This window comes from Branchiostoma belcheri, unplaced genomic scaffold (genome assembly GCF_001625305.1).
Source record: "Branchiostoma belcheri isolate BF01 breed outbred unplaced genomic scaffold, Haploidv18h27 scaffold22, whole genome shotgun sequence".
In the NCBI taxonomy this organism is placed as follows: domain Eukaryota; kingdom Metazoa; phylum Chordata; class Leptocardii; order Amphioxiformes; family Branchiostomatidae; genus Branchiostoma; species Branchiostoma belcheri.
Genome location: NW_017803713.1, coordinates 1,758,974 through 1,770,553, shown reverse-complemented (window position 1 = coordinate 1,770,553; position 11,580 = coordinate 1,758,974). Strand labels below are relative to the sequence as shown.

The 11,580-nt window shown below is 41.7% G+C and overlaps 2 protein-coding genes across 5 annotated transcripts in view; one reads left to right on the top strand and one right to left on the bottom strand.

Annotated features, from left to right (window-relative positions):
- Positions 1–6,549, bottom strand: part of LOC109470278 (carboxy-terminal kinesin 2-like) — a 12,725-nt gene extending 6,176 nt beyond the window's left edge. The window contains exons 1-8 of one of the 4 annotated variants that reach the window (XM_019769178.1): positions 6,430–6,549; positions 5,872–5,958; positions 4,206–4,439; positions 3,864–4,089; positions 3,419–3,487; positions 3,002–3,230; positions 2,542–2,719; positions 2,090–2,257 (exon numbers count right to left, since the gene is read on the bottom strand). In XM_019769178.1, the coding sequence (XP_019624737.1) occupies positions 2,090–2,257; positions 2,542–2,719; positions 3,002–3,230; positions 3,419–3,487; positions 3,864–4,089; positions 4,206–4,439; positions 5,872–5,886 (1,119 nt within the window). In that variant the 5' untranslated portion in view covers positions 5,887–5,958; positions 6,430–6,549. Of the gene's footprint in view, positions 1–2,089; positions 2,258–2,541; positions 2,720–3,001; positions 3,231–3,418; positions 3,488–3,863; positions 4,090–4,205; positions 4,440–5,871; positions 5,959–6,244; positions 6,270–6,429 lie in introns of those variants that run through there. The other 3 variants (XM_019769177.1, XM_019769176.1, XM_019769175.1) reach the window with 3 other exon arrangements.
- A 1,582-nt stretch (positions 6,550–8,131) lies between these two features.
- The window catches only part of LOC109470289 (3 beta-hydroxysteroid dehydrogenase type 4-like), a 7,520-nt gene continuing 4,071 nt past the window's right edge, over positions 8,132–11,580 (top strand). The window contains 6 exon segments of the mRNA XM_019769203.1: positions 8,132–8,452; positions 9,088–9,247; positions 9,514–9,666; positions 11,143–11,177; positions 11,179–11,205; positions 11,207–11,402. Of these exon segments, the coding sequence (XP_019624762.1) occupies positions 9,091–9,247; positions 9,514–9,666; positions 11,143–11,177; positions 11,179–11,205; positions 11,207–11,402 (568 nt within the window). The 5' untranslated portion in view covers positions 8,132–8,452; positions 9,088–9,090.

The following is an 11,580-nucleotide window of genomic DNA, read 5'->3' as shown; positions in this document are numbered from 1 at the left end:
CATATACAAGCTGGTATGAAAAGTGCTACTGAGTCTGTTGTGCATTTTACAAATTTAGGCCACACCAATTTAATTTCTTGGTTAACGGATTTTTATAGGAAAATAATGGAGCGGGCAGGCGAAAAAAAATAAAAATAAAAATAGGCCTAGGCATCCTATTATGTCCCAAAATGGTACAATAGGAGCCATGAAGTCAACACACCAGGCTGGTTCAAAATTTAAACAATGAATTTTGAACTTTTAATGATACCATTTAGGGGTGGGTACCTGTTCGGCTCTTTCAGGTCCAGGTCCAGGTCCAGGTCCAGAGGATCAGGTCCAGGTCCGGACCTGTACCTGTACCTGATTCTGGACACCGGAGTATCAGTACCAAATAATTTTTGCTAAATGATCATTGCTAAATGCTTAATGTATAAGCAACCACTACTAAAATTTTTTTATTTTATTTTTTTAAATTTTTAAAATTTATCTTTTTTTCAATTTATTTTCTATTTTATTTTATCCTATTTTAATTTTACTCTATCCTATTTTATCCGTTCTATACATTATCAAGCTTCTCCTCTTGTCCTATGGCTATATATAAAACCTCAGAACCGAATATATTAATACATTAAACTTCCCAACCAATCACATCGCAGGATTTTGTGCATTCGCCCCCTCTAGCGGTTTGGGCCAAATTGCAGGTCCAAATTTGGGAATCCAAGATGGCCGCCGCTCGGCACAGTTCAGAGCCGATTCCCGAACTTTCCTTGTATTTTCCTTGGTATTTTACGCGATTCAAGCAAAGAAAACAAGTTGACCACAAGAACAAAAGAGTAATACAGCCTTGGGAACCAAATGGTCCGTTTTGTTGGGTACTAATTTCTCATTTCGAGTGAAAATTTATGTGCGGCACAGTGTGACCATGTGCCAGTGATTTTCGGCTTGATCGATCCGAAGCAAACGCAACCTGTAAAGTTCTCTTTTATGATTTTAGATGACTATTGGTAATGAAAATATGGAGAATATTGTTGCAGAATGAGAGATACGGAAACTAAGGTAAATTTCTTTTATTTTGAGGCTGGATGTTCATTTTCCTGGCAGGATTCTTGTATCTAGTGATCATCAGTAACTACAAGTTTAAATTTTTGTTCCGGTCCAAAAAACCGGTCCACTGACGTTTCGGTTTTTCGGACCGGACCGATAAAATTTTTGCGGTCCGAACCGGTCCACCTGGACCGGTACCCACCCCTAATACCATTGCATTGAAAGATGGAATAACTAGTGATGCATACCGGTTCACTGGACTTGGATCCGGACTTAAAAAATGTTTAGGTTCAAGTCCAAAAAAACCTAAAAGTCAAGAACCGAGTTCGGACTTATTACCATAAAAGACCATTTTACATAGCCCTTTTCTTTCCAAACCACCTAAAACCTTCTGTAGATTGTAAAATCTTTGCTGCAAAATGAAGAAAACATTGCTGTCGGGCATCGTCAAGTACCGGCCTCCATGTTATGCGGCCAAAGTTTCACCCAGACAACATTGCAAGGTTGCCAACATGCAATTTTGTATATGCCATGGGTTTAGGTCCAGACTTACAAGTCCGGACCTGAACCTAAACCTCTGGACTTGAATCCGGACCTGAACCTGAAATTGGGTTTAGGTATGCATCACTAGGAATAACTGTAACAACTAGGATGAAAAGGACTGTTTTCAACTGTTCAGGGCAAAATATGAGCATTTTGCAGTTGATTCTGGATTTTTATTTTTATTTGCAAATCAGAAAAAAATGAAGCGGGTGAATCCGTTAACCAAGAAATTAAATTGGTGTGGCCTTAGAGTAGCCTCAATGCAGGCTTCAAATTGTAATTGTAATTTGATATGGTACATTTCAAGGTAAGAGCCAAAAGAACAACAGCAACGTAATCTCCTGCTTCAGGAAACTGTAAAAGCTTATACATGTAGTGGGAATATTGAGGCTATATACAAAGGGAAGCCATTCAGGAGTCTGGCTTGCCCATGAGAAAGTTTAGATTAAAAAGAACAGCAGGTTTTGCCATATGCTTGGAAAAGGTATGAGACTGACAACTGTTAACAACTAGTGCATACCTTGAGCTCTTGTATGGTGTTATGCAGGACCCTACGGTCCGTCTCTGCTTGTTGCAGCTGACGGTCAAGAGCTGCAATCTTGTCACGAGCTTCTGCCAGCTCTGCTTGAAGGCTAGCTACGGCTCCCTTTTCTGCCTGCAGGGCAATATTGGTCGTCTCTATCTGGGACTAAGGAGGAAATGAATGCTGGTTAAAACTTTGAAGGCTTGTCCAAGTCAGTTGCTTAGTGGCCTGCCTTGTACAGAACTACACAAAAACTACACCTGCTCTGAATACCGCCTCCCAAGAAGTAACCAACAAGAGAGTATCATACAGAAGGTGTACAATATGTGGTATATTTGGTGGAGACCCTAGTAGTACCTCCTGGGCACTACACACTGACATTTATGTCATAACTGGGCGGCAATAACGTTTGAAACAGGCGTTCTAGCCCACTTACTCTCCATACTCACATTGCGCAGCTGCAGCTCAGCCTTGATGCCCTCCTGTGCTGCTGCCTGCTGGGCGATGGTTCCTTTCAGTCCTTGGCACTCCTTTCGTGACGTCTGCAGGTCAGACTCAAGGTCATCCCTCTCACGCTCTACAGCCTTCTTCTGGCGATTTACCCGCTCTAGGTCGTCCTCCATGTTTCTGTAAGTGGGATAGTTCATTAGCCACTTAAGTTTTTCTTGCAATAGAGACTAATGAACCAAATTGATAATATCAATAAAGATAAAATGCCCTGCCCTTCGTTAGTTCATGGCTTAGAAGGACCCATCAAGAATATGAAACTATTTTGTACAACACCAATGCATTCATTCCTATCCTTGATTGCCCATAAAATAAACCAGTCGACAGCAGATCCAGAAGCCATTGAAAAATACCTTCCTAAACAACACACCCATCCCTTCTGCTAAAACCAGGAAAACCCACCGATTCTTTGACTGCAGGTCCCTCAATGTTACTTCAGCCTCGTTGACACGTTGTCGTAGTGTGGTGTTTTCACGCTGCAGGGTCAACAGGTCTTGTTGTATGTTGTCAGAATGTTGAGTGATCTCCTCTTTTTGTTGAGTGATGGCTTCCTTCTCAGACTGCATGCTACGCATGGTTTTCTCCATATCCTCAATGCGACCCTTCAGGTCCCATGCAGGGCGCTTCTTGACTGCAAGAAGGGAGAGAGCTTTTACTTCTCACACAAAGGGTAAGTTTCATTTTATTAGGGGCATACAATGCAATGTGGATGTCAAGTCAAGCATACTGGGCCTGTCTTTAGAGCTGAGGATTTCTCAACTAAAATTGTGACATGGAGTCAGTACAGTGGTTATGCTGTAAATGGATCAGAACTCTTACCAGGAGCACCTTTAGGGATGGTAGACCCTGAGTTCGACCTTGTCATGCCACCAGCCTTTGATACAGCTGCTGTTGATGGACAAAAATACAAACAAATTTGAATAGGAACCTCAACGTACCAAAATATATATAATATTATAAGTACAATAGGCACCATCAGTGGTAATGATTTTTTCACTATACACGCACTTGCATAGGATTTTTTTCCACTGGAGCAAGTTAAAAAGAAATCATGTCTAAAACATACAATTAATTACATTAAAAATCAATGAAAAACAGCAAGCAGCATTTTATACACTGTGACAGTGTAGCCTCTTGTGGATTAGCTAGGCATTACTGAAAGCATGGTGCTACCAATAGTAAATCTAAAAAAAGAAAGTAGACAGTAAGGTTAACAACACAGTAAAAACTAAAGGTGTGTGTTATATAATGGCTGAAAGCGTACGTTTAGAAGCAGAGCCACGTGTGGTAACAGTTCTGGCACCTGTCTTGGCAGCAGCAGCTCCCCTACTAGCACCTGCACGCGAGGCAGCTGGAGGTCGTCCAACCGCGGGTTTTGCTGTTGCTGCAGTTCTTGTCCCAGGGCGAGTGGTTGCACTCGCTGTTCTTCTTACAATGTTTGGCATTTTGGGTGGGGGTGCACCTCTCATTGCATCTGCCTTTCTCTTCTTCTGAAGTACAGTAATGATAGATTAGTATATGTGTACAGGACAACATAGCATCGCAAGTACTGAAGCATATAACAAAGAAGTTTGATCAATGAAAAAACAGGATAACTATCACTCACTCCGCCAACGGTTTGCTGCACGTCTGGTGTAAAATCCTGCTTTCGCTTAGATGCCCCATTTCTGGTGGGTAGAGGGAGGTGTGTGGACGGCATGGGCAGCCTGGTCTGCGGCTGTGGAAGGCGACTCCTCCCTTCAGGCCCAGCAGGTGCAGGTGCCTGCAGCTGAGGCTTGACGGCAGCTACGGCCTTGGGGGTCTGGCCCTCAACAGCATTCAGGGTGATCAGCGGAGACCGCTGAAACATCAAAGATATTCCTGTGTCATTGGAACATAGAAAATTGGCAGAGAATTGATGGTCCAGTAAGGTTCATGATGCAAAAATGAAAATGGTTTGATTTGTCTTGGTATGATAAATCAGGTTATTTATATACATGTACATGAATCCAAGAAATTATTGTGTAAACTGCAAGAGTCATTTGCTTTTGAAACAAATTATGAAGCATTATGTGACACAAGGCAGCTGGTTTGGTCAGGTGTGAGGTGGTCTTCTTCTTCTTTGGTACCCCCAAATAACCCCACAAGGGGTGGCCATGATTCCAAGATAACTCGGCCCCTGAGACAACTCGGCCCCTGGCCATTCAGGACAACTCGGCACCAACCCCAGGACAAGTCGGTCCCATAATTTCTCAGCAAATAATATGAATTTTGGGTAAAAAAATTTGTAATTATTATCGATGTAGAAGAGTCCTGACTCTGATTTTAACTTTTTTTCCTAGCCTTAGTGACATACTAGTAGTATTTCTTATAGCGACGACGGACTTGGCCTGCGTCACGCTTTAGATTACTCGGACGGGTCGCGCCGACATAGCGAGGAGCGTTACGCTAGCGGCGCGGCCAGTCAAAGTAATCTAAAGCGTGACGATCCAAGAAACTGCTAGACTTACAATTTATATCGATATAGAAACTTCATAGAATCATGAAACATGTAGTGAGAAATGTTCAACAATATGTTTATAATTGTATTCTCTTGTGTTTTCAGCCGGCGGGCATGACGAAAATATTTATACCAGTATGACCCCGTGAGTTTGGTAGCAGGTCGTTTCCCCCCATAATTCTCGGAGCCCAAAATATGGATAATTTGTTGAGAAATTATGGGGCCGACAGGCGACTTGTCCTGGGCTTAAGCTTGGTGCCGAGTTGTCCAGAATGACCAGGGGCCGAGTTGTCCCAGGTAGTTGTCCTGACACCGTCAGGGTTGGGCAAGTCCCATTGCCCACTTGCCAAGGGCAAGTAAAAGCACTGTTCGGGCAAGTAAATATCCCCCAGTACTTGCCCGATTACATTTTTTGGATGCAAAGTATTAGCCCCAGCAGTATTTCAACCAAGTTTTAAACAATTTTGATAAATAAAGCATCCAACATTATAAACTCTTTCTGCTAGTAAAATGCATAGAAATGTGTCATATTTTGGGCAAGTGAAAAGTTGGTTCAGGCAAGTGGAAAATGACCATGTACTTGCCCGATAAGGCAAGTGGATTTTTGAAAACTTGTCCAACCCTGACCGTGGCCATAAAGGGGGTGATGATTATTTGTTAACTGGGTCGCACAAACACCTAGTTTACAACACCTTCAAACGATCCCACACATGCATGTTCGCTGTTCAGAATGCTGAGTTTGCAAAAAATGACTTCACACAATTATCAAATTCGATATGAGCTGTGTACCTACCGGTGCTTCAGACATGTTTCCGCAAACTGACTGGTGTGTAACAGACACGCTCAGGAGGTAGATTACGTAGATACTCGATGGATGATTCTAAAGGATGGACAAAAACTGTCAAGACAGCCAGGTTTCACAAACATCGTTTATGCAAAACGCCAACCAAGTCGAAGATGGCGTTCAACCTTTCATTTTCCTGTAAAAATTATGAAAGCATGGGATCTTGAGCAATGAAAAATATTGCTAAAGTATGGCAAAATCCCGCAAAATGTATCCATTAAGTAGACAAAACAGTCGAAAATGAACGACAAACACCCGTTACAAATGGAGCATAATAAATATGGAGTCGGTGGAAAGCGCGAGAACCATCTTTTTAACGCACAGGTTATGTAGCGTCGGTTTTCGTCCGCCATCTTGCCTTGTCTTGACAAGCCCGGGTCGAGTTGTACGCAAAATAATCCACCAAAATCTTACCAAGCCCACAAACGCGAACAGTAGTTACGCAAGTTTATAAACCTCTATACTGATTGCAATGAAAGCATTGACACAAACCAAGGATGCACAAACCTTATATGTGACGCACTCCTGTTCAGGAACCTTTCGGGTACCGCAGTATGCAAGCGTAAATGAAAAATGTCGTTTCTGTGAGATTGGTTTTGAATGCTACTGCCTGTAGCTGATTGGTCAGTAATTGGCACAGCTGATTGGTCAAGATTCAGACATTGCTACAATGTGATTGGTGAAATTTGCCCTTGGTCCCAGAACATCTCATCCGACCGCATTCTCGTGCCCAGGATTGTTATTCTTACCTTCGCCAAAAAGGTTACTAGTATTAGGCCACACCAAGTAAATTTTATGGATGACTTCCTTTGGGGACCCTAAATCTAATGCGAGAGGGCGAAAAAAAAACAAGAAGGGTCCTAAAAAACAAGATGCCTAGATTAGAAATATACTAAGAGACGACAAATGTTAGGACACAAATTGAATGAGGTGACACAGTGTAACAAGCAAGAAGTCTTTTATTCATCATCAAAACAGCAATAAATCAGGTGGAATAGCAGTTGTCGTCCTATCCTGTTTTCGCGTTACGGGTTTCACGTCAATCTGACGATTTGCAACACTGTCGTGACTCTTTGGTCATAGTTACAGGAAGTGGAATTTCTTTTTTTTTTCTAGGAACAGGCCAAAATCAATGCGCGCGCGGACGTCATCCATAAAATTTACTTGGTGTGGCCTTATACTATATTATAGTATTATAGTAGTATATTATAGTAGTATGTGTTTTCAGAGGCGTTCGTGTGTGTTACCAAACCTATTACAGCGGAGAGGCTGTAGGACTCGGGAGCTATAAATAGGTTTGGTAACCAGGAAACACGTTCGATTTAGTACGTGGCGTGACGGCTGGCTAGTGTGTGTGTGTGTGTGTGTGTGTGTGTGTGTGTGTGTGTGTGTGTGTGTGTGTGTGTGTGTGTGTGTGTGTGTGTGTGTGTGTGTGTGTGTGTGTAAACACGATAACTCGAGAAGGCTTAAGCAGATGGATTGTCTTGATATTTGGTAGGGGGATAGGTATTCATGAGACCTCAAAAGATTTTGGGCTCCCTAGCGGCTTGTTACGGTACTGCAACAGAACTTCCGGCATGAGTTTGGGCTCCCTAACGGCTTGCTCTGTAACTGCAGGGGCATTTGTAGAAATTTATTTCAAGCAGGATAACTCAAGAACCGGCTGAGGAATCGTCATGATTTTTGGTGTGTGGATAGCTTGACATCATTAAATGACAATTATGCAGATAAGGATCTAATTTGCATATTTAATGAGGAAATTCTATAAAACCACTGCGTTTCATGATAGAACCGATCAAACTTGTGACATGTGTAATTGAGAACAAAAGGACATCAGCAGATGTCAATTATGTAAAGTTAAAATTTTCTAATTAAATAAAAATGTAAATGAAGGCCTAATTTGCATAATTAAAGAGAAAATTTTGCAATTCCATAGTACTTAGCAACTGCTGCGAATTTCATTATTGCAGCATTATTGAATCTAAATGAAAGTGAACTTTATTTAAACATAAATTATTCAAATCAGGACTTCATTTGCATAATTTATGAGGAAATATTTGAATGGCCTTCTTTGTTTGGATAAGACTGTCGTTAAGTGGATAATATGATATAATTCATTATATAATTTAGGCAAATGGTGAACTTATTCGTATTGTCATCGAGAAACATAATTCGTACGATCGTCAGTTGTAAGGAAAAAATAATTCAGCGAAGATATGAGATCGTGGAACTCTTGTTGTCAATCATTTTGTTTCGCATCAGGGAGGTTGGTTGCACCTTTACCGTACTCTCATTATTCCCATAATTCCAATCAAGGCCGATGTGAAAACCTAAGTCAACGTCGTTTCTTCCCTCTTCGGCCCCTTTATTTCTGCACGAACGTCTCCAGTCTAGTATAGGGCAAAGTCCAGTATTGAGCTCAGACATTAGAAAGGCCAAGGACTGAAGGAGGTTCAATACGATCAACTTTTCCTGATCTTTCCTGTTTCAAGTGGTCGAACATCGCCGTCACAAAAGAGTCCGATTCAGTGTAAGTATCACTGGCACCAGGGATGCCAAATATCAGGCAGCAAACAGTCGTTTCAAAGCGGCTACCGTTGTTGTTTTCTCAACCATGTCAACGTTGGGTTTAAAAACTTACAGTTCTGATTGTACCCAGTTTTCTAGTCACCCAGGGTCACCCAGCTGCTATCAAGTACTAGCTTAATTACTGCTATACAATCAGAAGACAATGTGTAAGTATCGAAGAAACGAAGCCAAGAAGCCTCAACTTTGCTATGATGAAGGCTATTAAACCAAGTCATGGAGAAAATGCGATTTGCTTGATTTTCAATATGTCGTAAGACATGGTCCCGTATCATGTGGGAGGGAAGGGCGAAGGGTCAGCTTCTATACGTGTTCAGACCTGTAAGAAATTGTAAATCCTGTCTCACAAAATTGTCTTAGTAGCTATTACGTGCTTCTAGTACTAGTAGTAGTAACCAGATTTTGCTTTTGTTTAAGTTTTGCTTATAAAGTTTACTATTCTCATACATGGCAACCCTGGCATATGTCGGTTTAATACTGGAGAAGTATGGAGAAGGAAGGCGTTAATCAAATATTTGCTCTCAGGAGACCCTGCATTTTTTTTGTCGTAAACTAAACTTCGTCGTGTTCTCTTTCCAGACGATGCCTAAGGATCTGACTTACGTGGTGACGGGTGGATATGGGTTTGTCGGGCTCCGGATCGTGAAGATGTTAGCAGAGAAGGGAACTAACATCCGGGAAATTAGAGTGGTTGGCAGGAACACGCGAAACTTTCAGCCGCCCGACGTGGGAGATAAAGGTATGGCGACATGTTTGTTCTGGCACCGTAGGTGTGTTACAAGCAAATAGGAAGGAACGACGTATGCTGGGTCAAGGGCACTCAATTTCCAATCAATTGCAACTGCCAATTGTTTCTATTGAAACGTTAGCTTGTTCTCCCATAAATAAAGCTAAGCAGAGTGGTCCCTTGTTCTAGCCGTCAGTGCACTTGGCTTGGCTGATTAGAGATAGAGATAGAAATATTACAGTCCCCATAGTACAGTCTTTTGTATTCATGAACTTCAGAAATCAACGTCTATGCCATGGCCGGGGATGTAAGGGACCCTGTGCGCATGTCAGAAATCTGCACAGACGCAGATGTCGTCATCCATACAGCGGCAGTGGTCGATTTTCTGGGATCGATGAGTGACGACATCCAATGGGATATCAATGTGAACGGTAAGACAAACACGGTGCCTTGTTTGAGGTTGTTTTGTAAGAACCAGTACTCCTATCATCACCACAAAATAATCACTTTGCAGAAACACCCTTGCATTGAACTTTTCATTTGTTTTCTTTCTTCGAGTCGAATATAATATGTAATATATAATATGTACATGTATTTCAAAATTGTCTATTCTCATTAAAGAAGGGGTCCCGTTTTTCTTTGCGTCAAATTACCGTGGCCGACAAGAACAAAATTTTACACCGCAACTTTTGGTGTTTTACACCGCAACTTTTGGTGTTTTACACCGCAACTTTTGGTGTTTTACACTGCAACTTTGGGTGTTTTACACTGCAACTTTGGGTGTTTTACACTGCAACTTTTGCTGTGTTTTACACTGCAACTTTTGCTGTGTTTTACACTGCAACTTTTGGTGTTTTACACTGCAACTTTTGGTGTTTTACACTGCAACTTTTGCTGTGTTTTATACTGCAACTTTTGCTGTGTGGAAAACTTACACCCCTCCCTTTTTATAATGGACGGTCCCCCTGTCAGGTCAAAGGTGACAACGATGGCATGCAAACTACGTCGACTGAGTTATCCTTTTCGTGCATAAGTTTTTTAGAGGAAAAGCTTGGCTACGTGGTGACGTTAGTTTTTTTCTAAAGGCCTTTGAGTCACGTGACATTTTCTAGCTAGAGAATTCAGACTCGCAAGGTCGCTAATAATTTGATGAGTAAATATTGGGCCTATGGGAGTCAAATGTGGCACCACTTGGTACTATGAAGCAATAAAGACTTATTTTCAATTATGAAGTGTTGACTCTTGACTCAGGTAAGTTATCGATCATTAGGGAACAATACGAGCGATCGCCATGACGTCACCGTAGGCAAAAAGTGGGTGCCAGTTGGCTGATTTGCCTAACAAGAATTTGCATATGTCTTCAAATAATTTGCATGCGTATAATGTAAACAAAAACAGCGATCGCTCGTATACAAATGTAGAATATATTGTATACAATATTTATAGTTAATAAGACATCTAATCAATGTTAATTAGTCAATCACTAATTTATAAACTGTCATCATGGAGGCAATACAGTGTTGTGTAAGTATAGTAAAGTTAGAACACAAAGAAGAACAGACAGAATTATAAATCATCAATTTATTCACAGCTTGATCAATTTCTTAAGATCCCATTCTGTTGATGTCTCACACTCAGTCACAGCACGACACTGTGACTCTCAGGCCGCCGCCATCCTTGTCACCTTTGACCTGACAGGGGGACCGTCCATTATAAAAGGGGAGGGATGTAAGTTTTCCACACAGCAAAAGTTGCAGTATAAAACACAGCAAAAGTTGCAGTGTAAAACACCAAAAGTTGCAGTGTAAAACACCAAAAGTTGCGGTGTAAAACACCAAAAGTTGCGGTGTAAAATTTTGACTTGTCGGCCACGGTATCAAATGCAATATTTCCCTTCCCCCACGTAGGAACGGAAAACCTCCTGCAGTGCTGTGAGAACGCACGACGTTCCATGTTTCGTCTACACGAGCAGACACGGCGGTCATTGGTCCAAACTCTCGCGGTGATCCCATAGAGAATGGCGACGAGAACACTCCTTACGACACCTCTCGTCCACTCATGACCTACAACAGGACCAAGGCTGCTGCGGAGAAGGCCGTTCTCCGCAAGAACGGACGCAAAACTAAGCACGGGAAAACACTTCACACTTGCATTCTACGGCTTGGCTGTAATTATCATCCTAATGATTGTCTTTGCCAATCATAAGAGAAGATCAAGATGCTCGATGCTATTGTCTCAAAAGGACTTTGATATCATAGTTAGATTTTTCTAAATCGTTGGCTTCTGACTTTACCTGACTGGCGCTCCCACAGACCAAAGGACATAAATGTCATTGTACAGACGAA